Genomic DNA, 15,645 nt, shown 5'->3' on the forward strand with positions numbered 1-15,645 from the left:
ACATCTACACATATAAACACACACCCTCGTACAAGGAAAGAGAGAAGAAGTTTCAACCAATTGAACTAATGAAGGAGGATGGGTCTGGGGGCACAGAAACTTCCACTGCTCCTTCCAGCATCTGGGTCACTTTCTTCATAGAAGGCCTTAGTGATGGTTCCTCTTGAATACACCAAATTGCTATCATCACAAACCTCTCCAGCCTCCTAGCGTTGCTTTGTGCCTCTTCGTCATCATCCACTAACAAATTTAGTTTCCTTTCTCTATAGCAATCATAAGCCCAATAAGTCAGTATTGCATTCTCTATATCATCCAGCCCCACTTCCACGTTCTTCCTACAACAAATTATCTCCAGCAACAAGACGCCAAAGCTGTAAACATCCACCTTTGTAGTGATTGACATGTTTCTGAACCATTCGGGTGCTACATATCCTTTGGTTCCTCTTAATCCTGTATTTGTTCGAGTCTGGTCCGCTTGCATAAGCTTGGCCAGGCCAAAATCCGAAATCCTTGCAGTAAAATTGCAATCTAAAAGTATGTTTTGAGGCTTTATATCACAATGGATGATTTGGTTGCCACACTCATCATGCAAGTAAGTAAGCCCTCTTGCAACTCCAAAGGCAATCTGTGTCCGTTGGTTCCAGCTAGGCCTCGAACTTCCAAATAGGAAGCTTGCTAAGGAGCCGTTGCTCATGAACTCATATACCAAAAGCCGTTGTGACCCCTCGTAGCAGAATCCCAATAATTGGACTAGATTCTTATGATGGATTCGGCCGATTGCCGTTATTTCAGCTTTGAATTCCTTGTCTCCTTCCTCCACGAACTTCTCCAACTTCTTTACTGCGATGAAATTTCCAGTACTTGATGTTAAGACGCCTTTGTAGACTGTGCCGAAAGCACCGCTGCCCAATTCTTGTTTAAACCCATCTGTGGCTTCTTCAAGCTCTTTGTAAGTAAACGATCGCAAATGCATTCCTAAGAAATTTTGTTCTGGTGGCGCTTGTTCTGGCTGGTGTTTTAGTAGTTTCTTCTGATATTGGAAGAAAACAGCCAACAAAATGGTTACCAAAAAGACGAGGTTGAGAAACACAGAACTTCCTAAAAGGGTCGAGAAGATGATGATCAGAGTACCTCGATCACTCTTCCCTCTGTTTGAACCTGAAGGCAATGGAAACTGAGAAGTGGAATTTCCTTGGGGAACTTTGATGAGTGCCTTTGTTGTTCTCTCTATCCTCCCATTTGAGAGTGGGAGCTTCTTCTTGAAACAGTCTACACCAGTGAAAATGGCGACCGCACAAAAACAATCATCCAAGCAGAGTTCTCTGCACTGGTCTTCATTTATTGGATTATATCGTTCAGAGTCAGACATCGGCCAATTTGTGTTTGGCAACTCTGTCATTCGGAATTGAGGTCTAGGCTCTTCCCATGATCCAGCAGGCTCACAACTTTGAGGAACAAAGTCCGGTTTGCATCCCTTGAAAGGGTTACTGGAATCAAAGTAGGAATAATTGGGTGGACAGAAGCAACTAGGCCTTAGAGTATCATCTAGTCTGCAGTAGCTATTGAACCCACAAGCTCCACTGCCAAAACTATCCGTAATTGCCCAACAAATGTCACTTGGGACTGACCATTCAATAGACCAGGACTCACCAGCCCAGTTTCTGTTGCTGGAGCCATTCTTGGGGTATATATATTGCCTGAAAACTCCATCAAAATCAAGTGTTGCTCTGTGGTAGAAGTCTCTGGTTGAAACTATGTTTCCCAAAGTGAGGTTGTGTACGCTCCCATTTGTTTGCCTGAGGTAAATGTAACCTGACTGATTGAAGATCATCTGAGAATTGGTTCCTGCAGTGCTGCTACTCCAGTAAGCATTGTAAAGATAATTGGTAAGGAGATTTGTTGTGTAAAGCACGAGATTCCCATCTGTTTGGAAACGAAGCTCAAACTTTCCGCTAGAGTAGTTGGTCTCTGTTTCACGAGAAGATAGCGTGGTGCCCATATCCAATATCTGTGAAGGCAAGATGGTGTCCGTGGAATGATCGAAACTCTGCCAAGTGATACCAGAATTCGAATTCCAGAGCACCAAATTCCCAGTGTCGAGAATGTCAGCAGAGGTGGCACTACCGTTAGTGACTTGAGCCGTCCATATCTCTTGTCCTTGATTATTGCTCAGCACAAGTTGTCCACTGCTCTTCAACTCGACTTTCGATCCATAAAGCACAAGATTACCTTTGTGTGCAGACCAAACTATAGTTTTTTCTGGTACTTTGTCGAACCAGATTGCAAGTAAGAAGAGATTTTTGTCTGCAACAGGTTTGAACCCGAATGCGAAATAACCAGAAGGTGAAACCCATGAAGAATTGTCACTGGTAGAGAGAAGGAATTGTGATCTAATAATTCCCTCTGCTTGTTTTTTTTTATTTTTATAGATGGAGATAATATTGTTGGTTCTCTATGTCTAGTACAACAGACTCTTGTCTTTTTGGCTTCCACAGCTACTTGGAGTGATCTACTGATCTTGACCGTCCAGCTAATTTTAGCCACATTGTAAAACATAGGGAATTCAAAGTTAATAGCTGTTAGATTAGTAACTTGCTTTTGGGAATGGACCGTCAACAAAAGTTGAAAGCAACATTATACTAGAAGCTCTTGATCAGATATGTTTAGGACCATACGATTATCGCGTGATTTTAGGCCTATGACCAACCAAAGAGGAGACACCGTTTTATGCACGGCTCGAGTGTTAAGACGGATTATACACTAATCTTTGGTGTATATTTTTAGTTTATACAGGTTATCATTTCTTAACCCCGATCCCTATCAACCCTTCTTTAATTCACAGCCGGAAATCGTTACCAATTCATTGCATGTACGTTCTTGACGGGTTGTTCTTTTCAACCTTTATTTTACGCTGGGACCCATCAACATATATGGTGGGGCCCAGTCTACATGTCTTTGTTTGGATTATTTGATTGGGATTTCTTCCTATCTTTGTTTGCTTGGTATTAAATCTAACGGTCGGAAACTGCTGATCAGAAGATTAACCGTTCATCTTGTGGGCCACCAAGATATACTTTGTATTTTTACGGTATTGATCATGCTCCATCGGTTTACTGAGCCCAAGAGGATTAGATCCTTGGCAATTGAAATTAGAATAGTAATGAGAAAATTGGGGTCCTTATTGTGATCTGGACCACACATCTTGTGGGCCCACACCTCTGTGCAATTGAAAATGCTTTCTCTTTGGCATACCCAAAAATGGAAAATAAATATCACGGTTGTTTTTTTATTTGACTGGACTTTCGTCCCTCCGCATGGAATCTAATCCCATATGGACAAGGAATTCGTAGAAAAATAAATGAAGATAACGACATCACAATTGCCCTTAACACTGCCTCTTTGGATGCTACCAAAATTGTTTCCTATTTTTAGCAAAATATTTTAATTTAATCTGGTATGCAAGCGGGGTCATTAACGACTCTTTGGAAGTCAAGAGTGGAGAATTTTTGCAACTATTATAAACTTAATTTGTAAATAATTATATTTAACATTCAAACAATTTGGAAATAAGATTATATTGAATTAATTTTTAGATCGATGTGCCCTAAAATATATGGTAAAAATGTCAGTTACAAAGATGGAGCAAGAAGGAATATAATTCCATAAAAAGTAAAAGATAAAAAAAAGGCAAGGAAAAATCATATGAAATATGGGACTCAGTTTCCAAAAATAAATATAATGTGTCGAATGACAAAAATACCCTTTTTCAAGGTTTTTTTTTTTAAATAAATGCCCTATCCACTAATGTTGTCTTGGCCGCCTACGGTAAATGCCGATTAGGGTTTTCTCATCTAGCTGCTACGATACAAGAGGGAAAAAAGTGGTCCATCGACATCAGATGGAGCCTCATGCAATATGAAATAAACTCCGCCTCCAAAACAGATGAAGAAGTCATGCTTCCGCTTATCCATGACATACTGCGTCCTTCTCCGAGCATGAAAAGTGTATCCAGAAGTGAACCAATGGGTGTCCTGACAGTCAAACAACTAATCTATTACAAACATTAGAGGGCGAGGCAAGCCTTGGCACAACAGTAAGGTTGCTTCATTGCGGGTTCGAGTCACGGAAACAGCCTCTCTACAAAGCAGGGGTAAGGCTGCGTACATCTAGCCCTCCCCAGACCCCACAATGGAAGGATCCTCGTGCACTAGGCTGCCCTTTTTTTCTGCGCTAGCGGACCACCTTTTGCCTTCAAGGCTTCCCTCTAATGATGTATTAGCTAGGCAGAGAGACTCCAATCATCGTCGTCAGTGGCATCCGGCAGCTAGAGTTAGGGCCGACAATTAAACTAGTGAAAACGGGGATCCTCCCAGCTCCGCCCCACACGAGACGGGGATTCCCCGATTTAAGCGGGGACGAGGATTAAAAAATTCCCCAAAGCAAGGATGGGGATGGATCTGGCCCCGCCCCGCCTCGTAATCCCCATGCAAAATTGAATTTTTTGCTATTAAATTTGGGTTTGCTGCTTTTAATTTGTGTAGCCGTACTTACCATAGAACAAATTTCATTTGGTATTCCTAAATTTTCCTATTATCTTCCTCAAATTCATTTATATTAGAATGTTTCCAATAATAAAATCCATCAAACACGTTTTCCCGTAATGTGCAAGGCGGGGACGGGGATGGAGATTGGATTTTCCTTCGGGGCGGGAATGGTGATTCCCCGCCATCCCTGAAGCAGCGACAGGGAATTTTCCTTGAGCCGGGGATGGGGACGGAGAATGCAACATCCTGCCCCGCCCCGTTCCCCCTAGCTAGAGTCACTAATTATTACTTTTAAAATTTATCCGAAAATAGGGTTATTTTGGTGGCTTTAGTTGGCAAAAGAATCCGAATTGGGGTTTGGAGTTTTAATTTTTTATACTTTCTTAATATTGATACTTTCTTAATGGTGACATTGGTGACATTGGAGTTTTAATTTTTTATACTTTCTTAATATTGATCGTTGGCTTTAGTTGGCAAAAGAATCCGAATTACTCCAAGCGCTCCAGACAAATCCGCTCTCATAAGGGGAAAGAAATCTCTTTTTCAAGGCAAAAAAAGGAAAGCATTCAAGCCTGCAAGCTTGCAAAATGGGGTTCTTTTTTTAAAAAAAAAAGAAGATAACAGTTTATTTTATTCCTGGAAGGAAATTACACGAAGAAGGGACAAGATGTCCCTGTGTAATACGGTGAATTACAAGAGATTCGCTCCCGGAGCATTAAATACAACATTCGGAACCGATAATCCCACTCCCTCCTTCGCTAAACGATCGGCCAGAGAGTTAGCCGTACGCCTTCGATGCGTTATCAACGGACGTATGATACCCATGAGATCTCGTATCTCATCAATCTCGTTTGCAAGCTGCAAGGGCCAGGACCTTGGTTCCTCGCCCATGCAATCACGTTGGTTGAATCACCTTCCACGATTAAGGGCCCCAAATTATGATTCCTAAACCTACGAAGGCCGAATAATAATGCTCCAGCTTCCGCCTCGTTCGCATCACATACACCCGCCGGGGTGCAAAATGGGGTTCTTGGCACCCCAAAATCCTCTGTATCTCAAGTTCAGCTAAATTTAAAGGAGAAAATCCACAGACCAATATAGTAAAACCCACGCCAGCCTAAATTAGTGTTTTGCGGAGATTGTTTAGGAAAGGTGGTGGTTGGTGTTTGGTAGTGTTTGGATTCGGGTATGGGCCCACATTATTTGGATGATCCAAAGCGTTCATTTGATGGGTCCTGACATAGATAGGGTGTGCCCAAAAAAGCAGCTCCATCGGATCATCCTAACCCTTCAATCTATGGACGAACCTTCAGCTGAGGGGGCAAACCTTAAACAAAACGAAACTAGAGGGGATGTCTTTGTCACTTTTTAAATTATAGGGGTTGAAGTGGATGTGTCAGAAACTAGAGGGGGTGTAAATGTAATTATCCCTTTAATAAATGGAGCCTATTTGTTCAATGATTTAAATCATTTATCTGCTAGGCCCTATTGTGGATGGGACATGCATCAAAATCAACTGCCATGGCAAGTGAAAGAGTAAATTATTATTCCGATTGGCTGTTGGAATGGACTTCTCACAGATTTTAATTTCATGAGCTTTTTTCTAAACAAACCTGCCAGAGAAAGGAAGAAGTGGAAACAATCAATTGGAAACAATGATTTAATTTAGTTCTTGCCATTAAATCTAGGGTTCTACTGACAAAATGCTCATGCTTGCTGCTAATACATACCATATTTTTGGAAATTAATGGGTCAAATAGTAAATTGGGCTGATTTTTTTAGCTTTGTTACAAACGAATATGAAGAATAAACAAATAAAGTGGGTTAAGGATGAACTTTGGATAATAAAGCATTTATAATGAATATCTGTGACATAACCTACAGATTGAGAAAAGGATTTTCTCACTTGTTGCTACTTTTAACCTGTACACATGGCGAGAATAGATCGAAAACATAAGCAACGGCAAAAATATTTTATTAATGATATCGTATTGATATAAAGTAATAGATTGAATTTAATTATTTATATAGTTTTAACAAACCCAGCACGCCACCCATTTCTGATTCTTCAACAAACAGAAATACCCCCTATGTGAACACGATGTAGGAGAAGATATTATAACAAAAAATTAGGGAAGCATATTAGGCTTTTAAAACTTGTTTACTTGGTCCTTTATCAAAGCTCATAAAAATTACAAAATAAGAAGAAGAAACATTTCTAATACTTTACCAAAATCATACAAAAACCGTAACTGTTTGAATGTCTTCTTTGGGTTTCGTCGGGATCCATGTCCAGAAGGTTTAATTTATTAGGCAGGGAGAGTGGTGGAGGAAAATATGAAGAATAGTCCCAAATTCTGTATGAGGAGAAAAGGATTTTAATATATCTATATAGTTAATGGCTGCTCGGAAGCTTGACAAAAAAAAATCTCAACACCAAACCGGTATGCAAAGCTTGCCCTATGTTAATGTAACCTTCATAATCTGAAATGAAAAGAAAATTCCTAACTACACTATAAACCCATGTAAGCTTGACTACAAACATGAATAGAAAAATGTTTGAGAATAACAGATACACACACACACAAAAATAGAATTACTTTGCAAAGATGCACAGCAGAGTTTCAAAAAGAGTTTGGTCGATTGCCTATTAGAATAAAATTCTTTGCTAGAAAGAGAAGATATCTACGAGGGGGTTTTAGAAAAAGTTTATATGAGAAACGTTGGATAATGAAGAGTCACAACGTTTGGGGGGTTTTGGACGTTTGGACGTTTGAGGCTTTTTAAAATTGCAAGAAACGTTGGATAATGAAGAGTCACAATTTTTGGGGGTTTTGAACGTTTGGACGTTTTGGGGCTTTTTAAAATTGCGGGATGGAGGAAGGGCCGACATGTGGCGCCAAAGTGTTTGGTAGTGTTTGGATTCGGGTATGGGCCCACATTATTTGGATGATCCAAAGCGTTCATTTGATGGGTCCTGACATAGATAGGTTGTGCCCAAAAAATCAGCTCCATCGGATCATCCTAACCCTTCAATCTATGGACGAACCTTCAGTTGAGGGAGCAAACCTTAAACAAATTGAAACTAGAGGGGATGTCTTTGTCACTTTTTAAACTATAGGGGTTGAAGTGGATGTGTCATAAACTAGAGGGGGTGTAAATGTAATTATCCCTTTATTTTAACTAACGTCAAAATCATAGCCAAATTGAACTCACATAACTCATTCACTTGCAATGAGTGTCTTTCTCACACAATTGGACAAATTGGGGATCAGTTGTTGCATTTCTAAATATCATATCGAATAACACAAATTTACTGGTAAAATTCATGAATGACATCTGCAAAACGTTAATTAGAATACAAATATTTTATTCTATGCATTACCTTGCTAGAGAGGAATCAAGTTACTTCTGCAATTCAATTTTAGTGACATAATTACAGAATTTAAGGGAAAGATCCATAGAAAATAAGAATGCAGAGAGTTATTTAACCTAAATAAAGTGGACAATTTCAAAGGGAGATTGAAAGACTTCATAATAATTAACAAACCTTAAAACCTTAAAACCCACTTAGCCTATTGTTGTTTTAAATACATCGTAGTAACATATACAACAAACGGCACAACAGCTGTCCCGAAGGGAAAAAGAGCAAATCGATCAATCCAAAAGATTCATGACACCCTCCCAAGCTTGATAAGAGAGAGAGAGAGAGAGAGAGAGAGAGAGAGAGAGAGAGAGAGAGAGAGTTTTTTGGAAACGGAAGGGACTCGAGCTTTATAAGATTGGCAACCACAGGATCTCTTAAATAAGATATTGGAAAGTTTGATAAGAATGGCAATTGCCATTTACTAAGGACTCTTAAGAGTTGATAAAACCAAATCATTTTATCGAGTGGGTAAGAATCTAGTGCCGACCCCGGACTATGGTGGGAAAAAAAAAAAACTTTGGTTGGTTGCTTGGACTGTTGGGAAGAAAAAAATTCTTCTCACGCTTATTTTTGGTTCTTGGGATTATTTTGGTTCATGGGATTATTTTGGGATGGGATGAAAAGGCAATCATTACAAGAGTGGGATTAAAAAAATTCACCACACAAGCAATCATTACAAGAGTGGGATTAAAAAAATTCTAGTGCTAAAAGGCAATCAAACATGGGATGGGTTCAAAACTTTACTAAAACTTCCTAAGACAAAAATTTTACTGGCAACCAAACGGACATGGGATTTTTATTTTACCGGGATACTTCTAGGACTTTTTTTTTCCCACCAATCTCGGATTTTTTTCTCCCACATAAATCCCAGGAACAAATTTGAATATTGTTAGATTTGGGTAAAAAGGTTTGATAGCGAAAATCCAGGAATGAATACTCATTGAGGGATTTTCAGTTTTTTTAGCTATACAAAGAAGTATTGCCTATATACAAAGAAGTATGAATACTCACAAGAGTGTAATGATTTCTTAATTCTAATCGTTGGATTTAGTTGGCAAAAGAATCTGAATTCCTCCAAGCACTCCAGACAAATCCGTTCTCATAAGGGGAAAGAAATCTCTTTTTCAAGGCAAAAAAAGGAAAGCATCCAAGCATGCAAGCTTGTAAAATGGGGTTCTTTGCATAGTTAGCAAAACGTGATTCGCCAATAAAACGGGACGGAAAAATTTCGAGTTTAATACGGTACTGGTTCAAAAAAAACGTAGTAAAAAAAAACGGAAACACAAGAAAATGAGTTTAGAATTTTGTCATTTACAAAATATGGTGGGGGTAAAATTGGAAAGTTGACCCAAAAAAATGTGTTTAAAGCATTTAAAACGTGGTTAAAACGTTTGCCTAAAAAAACGGAGTTTTATTCATTGTGAAAGTTTTAAATGGCACACCATTAAAACACGTTTTAAAAAAAAACGGAGTTTTGCTAACTATGGTTCTTTGCACCCAAAGATTCTCTGTATCTCAATTTCAGCTAAATTTAGAGGAGAAAATCCACAGAGCAATATGGTAAAACCCGCCAGCCTAAATTAGGGTTTTGAGAAGATTGTTTAGGAAAGGTGGTGCGTGGTGGGAGTCACTTTGTGAAGCACCTTTTTATAATAAAAGAAAAAATGTGGCTCCCTCAGGTCTATAAATCTACCAGCATCACTTCATATTGTATACTCTCTCTCCCTCTCTCTGTAGCAAATGAAAGAAAGAAGAGAGACATGGTGAAGGTGGTGGTGCTGATTTTTTCAAGTTAGAGGGGTGGGGAAGATGAAAAGGTGAAAAGGGTTGTGCCCGGCTCCCTGTGTGCCGCACGTGTAGACCAATCTCTTAGCCTAATAGAAATCGGTCTGGATCGGATCTTTTTATCTTATAATAAAAAAGAATGATTATAAGATGAGGGCTGTGAATGTGGCAAGGGCTGTGAATAAATGAAAAAAACAAGGGCTTTTCATTTGACTTTTGCAAAGAGAACGGTGGTTTTTTTTTTTAAATGGCATGCTTATGCATACTATTTGTAAAATTTGATTCAATTATTCTGAGATATAGTTTTGTTTATGTTCTTGATTCGATCATTCTGAGACATCGGTGGTTCTAAACTTTAAAATTTTATTGCAGTTGAACTCCTTAGATTGTCTTCTATGAAGAATTAATCTCACAAAGAATTTTATTGACCTAACATGCATTTTGGGACTTTTGTCAGTTTATTGTCAATTATTGTCCACAATACACTTTCATTAAAGATCAACTACATATAAATACACAGCAGACATACGACTGTAAATATTGAACGAGTATAATCACACATCTACACATATAAACACACACCCTCGTATGCGGAAAGAGAGAAGATGTTTCTGTTAGGAAATAATCCTAACGGTGGATGTGGCTTTTGCAAGATCGATGGTCAAGATCATTTGGTTAGTTAATTGGTTTTGTGAAAAGTCATTAATGAAAAGACTTTATGTGAAAAGGTATGAACGTAAAAAGACGTTTGGGGAGAGGGATGGGCGTGATGAGGAGTCGCATCTCTTCCCACAAACGCTTATAAAAGGGAACTCTTGGGTCCTATTTGCACACAACAAATTCGTTTTTCAATCTTTGAGAATCCACGCTTGAAGAGAAAGAAACCGGTCCCCATCACCGACGGTTGTGTAGCGAAGAGAAACTCAGAGAGAAAGAAAAACCCAATTCATGGCTTCCGGTATGATTTTTTTCCCATTACAATTCAATCCCTATTGTTCTGTAATTTTCTCAATGTTGAATCGCCAAGATCTGTTGCCTCTTACATGTGGTATCAGAGCCACGGTTTTAGCGAGAAAACGGCGAGAAATTTTATTTTTGGGAATTTTTTTTTTTTGACATCGCAGGAAAACGGTGTGCCGCCGGAAAACGGTTGCTCCGATCGGTGATTTTCCGGCATGGATGTGAAGTTCGTCGAGAGACGAGTCCAATGCAACAAACGGTGCCTAAATCCGATGTCAAACGAACCCAGAAATTGAAATTGAAATTTGTTGTTTTTTTTGGAATTTTCTGAAATTTATAACTGCTGTTGGAGAAGATGATGAATAGTAATGAGCCGATGGGCCGCGCCGGCCCGTTAAGGATCCATCAAGGATCCGCGATTTTTGAAAGGCCCAGTTAACAGAGAAGGCCCATAAAACCTGTCTGGGCCCAGCAGACCCAACCCAAATCGGCCCAGGGACCTTTTTTGGGCCATTTCTGGCATTTTTTGGGGTTTTGGGTCCGGCTAATATTGATTCTAGGGGTTTGGAACCCTCCTGAACCCATTTTTTGAGTCAGTTTTTACATTTGAGCACTGTATTATATGGTTACAGTGTAAATTCAACAAAATTTGGTTTTATTTTGTTTAAATATTATATGAGTTTTGTGTTTGGTTTAAATCTCAAACACTAAATGAATGAACAAAGAATTGTGATTCCGACTGGGAAACGAAATCGCTTAGGATTAGTGGTTTAAATAAAGAACAGTGTCGCATATAGTGACACATTATGAACTACAAAACCACTTTAAATTCCGTCCATTTGTCCAAGAGCAACACTCAGCCCAACGGATGACTGTTGCTTTGTACAAATATGCGGTGTGAGAGGGCTAGGCCTCGATAACTTGGTTTGGGGTTGCGCTTCTGCCCAACGGTGATGTGTACCTTAAGTATAGAGTTATTTGGCCCTAGTTAGTCTCATGGATGAGAGCCAAATGTGTGTCGTGGCACGGCCCAACGGACGACCCATGATGATACGCTGGTGTCTCCCTAGAATCACATTTATGTGTTTCTGTGATTCTAGGCAATCCAACTAACTTCCCTAAAGATAAATTGACTTAAAAATGGAGCCACTTGTGTATCGTGGCATGGCCCAACGGACATCCCACGGTGACACACCGGGTGTTCCATCAAGAACACACTTATGTATTTTGTGTTTCTGTTTACTTTAGTCATTTATTTTAAAGTTGGATTACATCAAATCGTGGATTTTAATGAATAAACTCCTTTTGTGGATTTAAATGGTGTCTTAGATAGTGAGCAAAATTGTAACTGTCTGTCTTTTTCGTCTACAGCATTGAACCCTAGTTCTATCTCTAGTTATTTGTCCGGGATCGAGGTTTTGAGTGGGACTAATTTCGGAAAATGGAAGGATCATATTCACATAGTCTTAGGGTGTTTGGACCTAGATTATGCACTTAGGAATGACAAACCTGAAGTGCCTTCTAATGAGAGTACTGCTGCGGATTTGGCTACCTATGAAAAATGGGAACGGTCAAACCGCATGAGCCTTATGATTATGAAAAGCACGATCTCTACCTCTATCCGAGGAGGCATTCCCGACTCAGAAGAAAATGAGGAATTTACTGCTAGCGAGTACCTACAGGCAGTAGAGGATCAGTTTAAGGGATCGTCTAAGGCTCTTGCCAGTACACTGATGATGAAGATGATCACTATGAAGTACAATGGTAGTAGTGGTGTGAGAGAGCACATTATGCGAATGAATGACATGGCCTCCCAACTAAAGAAAATGAACATGGAGATCTCTGAGGGTTTCCTTGTTCATTTCATGATGACATCTCTTCTTGCGCAGTTTACTCCATTTAAAATTAATTACAATACGCAGAAAGAGAAGTTGGAAATGAGTGAACTCATAGCCATGTGTGTTCAAGAAGAAGAGAGGTTGAAGACCGAGCAACCTGAAAGTGCTCATTACACCACAGAGGGAACATCGAAGGGTCACTTCAAGAAGAAAACCAAAGGTAAGGGCTTTGGGAAAGGCAAGAAGAAGGTAGCAAGTGATTCGGCTCAGGGCTTGACTGGTGGGATGAAAAGTCGCATTAGATGCCATTTCTGTAAGAAACTTGGTCACATAAAGAAAGAGTGCTCCAAGTATGAAGAGTGGCTGCATAAGAAAGGTAATAATTCAGTTTTTGTTTGTCATGAATCTTTCCTTATAGATGCACCTAGAAATACCTGGTGGATAGATACAGGTTCTACTATTCACATCTCGAATTCCTTGCAGGGATTTCAAGAGAGACGGAGACTCGGGAAAGGGGAGCGAACCATTAAGATGGGAAATGGAGTAGAAGCAGACGTCAAGGCTATTGGCACTTTTCGTCTTGTATTAGATAGTGGCTTCATTATGTATTTGGAAGACACATTTTATGTACCTGCCATGAGCAGAAACCTTATATCTGTATCCAGACTTGATTCCTCTGGATTTGAATTTAAGTTTGGGAATAAAGGTTTTACATTACTCCATGATTCCAATGTTGTTGGTTCTGGTCCTCTTGTGGGCAATCTATATATGATTAATTTAGATAGCTCGTTTGCACATTCTCTGTTGTCCATGCATGTGAATGAGGAAATCAGTTACCGTGGCAATAAACGGGGTCGAGTTGATGAAAACTCTTCCAGTTTGTGGCATAAGCGTTTAGGCCACATTTCCATTAGTCGTATGGAAAGACTGGTGAAGGATGGAGTTCTTCCTTCTCTTGACTTTTCTGATTTCGGGATTTGTAGGCAGTGTCTTAAGGGTAAACAAACCAAAACTAGTAAGAAGGGCGCCACTAGGAGTACCGGCCTGTTAGAAGTTATTCACACTGATATCTGTGGGCCATTTCCTACTCCTGCCCTAAGTGGCGAGAGATATTTCATTACCTTTATCGATGACTTTTCTCGTTTTAGCTACGTCTATCTTATCAAAGAAAAGTCGGAAGCACTGGATACCTTTAAGATCTATAAGGCTGAGATTGAGTTACAACTTGACCGGAAGATTAAGGTTGTGAGGTCCGATAGAGGTGGGGAATACTATGGCAGATATTCCGATACGGGCCGCAGTCCAGGTGCGTTCGCACTTTACCTACAGGAGAACGGTATTGTCGCTCAGTACACGATGCCAGGTACACCTGAGCAAAATGGTGTTGCTGAGAGACGAAACCGTACTCTTATGGATATGGTGAGGAGCATGATTTGCAATTCACCATTGCCTGAGTCCTTGTGGGGAGAAGCATTGAAAACAGCCGTTCATATCCTAAACCGTGTACCAAGTAAAGCTGTGGCTAAGACCCCTTATGAGTTATGGGCCGGTAAAAAGCCTAAGCTAGGATATTTGCATGTTTGGGGCTGTATGGCTGAAGCCAAAATTTATAACCCACAGTTGAGAAAGTTAGACGCTAGGACCATCTCTTGTTACTTCATAGGTTACCCTAAACGGTCTAAGGGTTATAGGTTCTATAGTTCTACTCATAGCACCCGGATTGTAGAGACAAGATACGCTGTATTCTTAGAGGATGGTGATATCAGTGGGAGTTCTGTGCCTAGGTCACTTACTTTTGAGGAGAACCGAATATTTGTTCCAATACCGGTAATCCAAGAAAGAGTAGTGTCGATTCCTCCACCTGAGGATATCGATGCACCAGATGGCACATTGGAGGTTTCGGCGTTTCGCCCCACATTCCTGATGCTCCAGCAACGATTGTCGCTGAGCAATCTGTGCGTAGGTCACAGAGAGAGAGGAGGTCAGCCATTTCTGATGACTATGTTGTCTATCTAAACGAGTGTGACTACGACGGTGAAATGGATAATGATCCACTTTCATTTGGTCAGGCCATAAATAGCGACCGATCAGCTCAGTGGCTTCAAGCCATGAAGGATGAGTTGCTCTCGATGGAAAAGAACCGTGTCTGGGAACTCACCGAATTACCTAAAGGGGTCAAGCCTGTAGGCTGTAAATGGGTCTTCAAGACCAAAAGAGACTCTAAGGGCGGTATTGAAAGATATAAGGCCAGACTAGTCGCTAAGGGGTTCACTCAAAAAGAGGGAATAGACTTCAAAGAGACTTTCTCTCCAGTATCAAGGAAAGACTCTTTAAGAATAGTTATGGCTTTGGTGACTCATTATGACTTAGAGTTACACCAGATGGATGTGAAGACTGCATTTTTAAATGGTGACCTTCATGAGGATATCTATATGATTCAGCCTGAAGGTCTTAAGGCTAAGAGCGAAGAGCACCTAGTCTGTAGGCTTAAAAAGTCCATTTACGGACTTAAGCAGGCTTCTAGGCAGTGGTATCTGAAATTTCATGAGGTAGTGTCTAGTTTTGGGTTCAAGGAAAATGCTGTAGATCAATGCATATATCTTAAGGTTAGTGGGAGTCGATTCATCATCCTAGTGTTATATGTTGATGCTATACTACTTGCCAGTAGTAACCTAGGCATGCTGAAAGAAACAAAACAATTCCTCTCAAGGAATTTTGATATGAAAGATCTTGGTGAAGCTTCCTATGTTATAGGAATAGAGATTCATCGAGATAGGACTCGAGGATTGCTGGGATTGTCTCAGAAGACCTATATAGAAAAAGTCCTTAAGAGATTCAGCATGGAGAGGTGCTCCCCTAGTCTTGCCCCTATAGTTAAGGGTGATGTATTCAGTCAGTTACAATGTCCCAGGAACGCACTGGAACGGGATGAGATGAGACATATTCCTTATGCTTCCGCTGTTGGTAGTCTCATGTATGCTCAGGTCTGTACCCGTCCAGATATTTCATTTGCAGTTGGCATGCTTGGTAGATACCAAAGTGACCCAGGTCTGGATCACTGGAAGGCAGCCAAAAAGGTTATGCGTTACCT

General features: G+C 40.1%; 1 protein-coding gene across 1 annotated transcript; it reads right to left on the bottom strand.

Annotated features, from left to right (window-relative positions):
- Positions 1–3,201, bottom strand: LOC143864845 (G-type lectin S-receptor-like serine/threonine-protein kinase LECRK2). The gene is made up of 3 exons (XM_077375708.1): positions 3,115–3,201; positions 2,919–3,025; positions 1–2,366 (listed from the first exon to the last, which is right to left on the bottom strand). Exons 1-3 carry the CDS (start codon positions 3,199–3,201, stop codon positions 53–55), a joined length of 2,508 nt encoding a protein of 835 aa, XP_077231823.1. The 3' UTR covers positions 1–52.
- Between the last annotated feature and the right edge of the window lie 12,444 nt (positions 3,202–15,645).

The sequence above is a fragment of the Tasmannia lanceolata genome, unplaced genomic scaffold, assembly GCF_043159265.1.
Source record: "Tasmannia lanceolata isolate RefF3 unplaced genomic scaffold, GAP_Taslan_0.1 ptg000003l, whole genome shotgun sequence".
Lineage (NCBI taxonomy): Eukaryota > Viridiplantae > Streptophyta > Magnoliopsida > Canellales > Winteraceae > Tasmannia > Tasmannia lanceolata.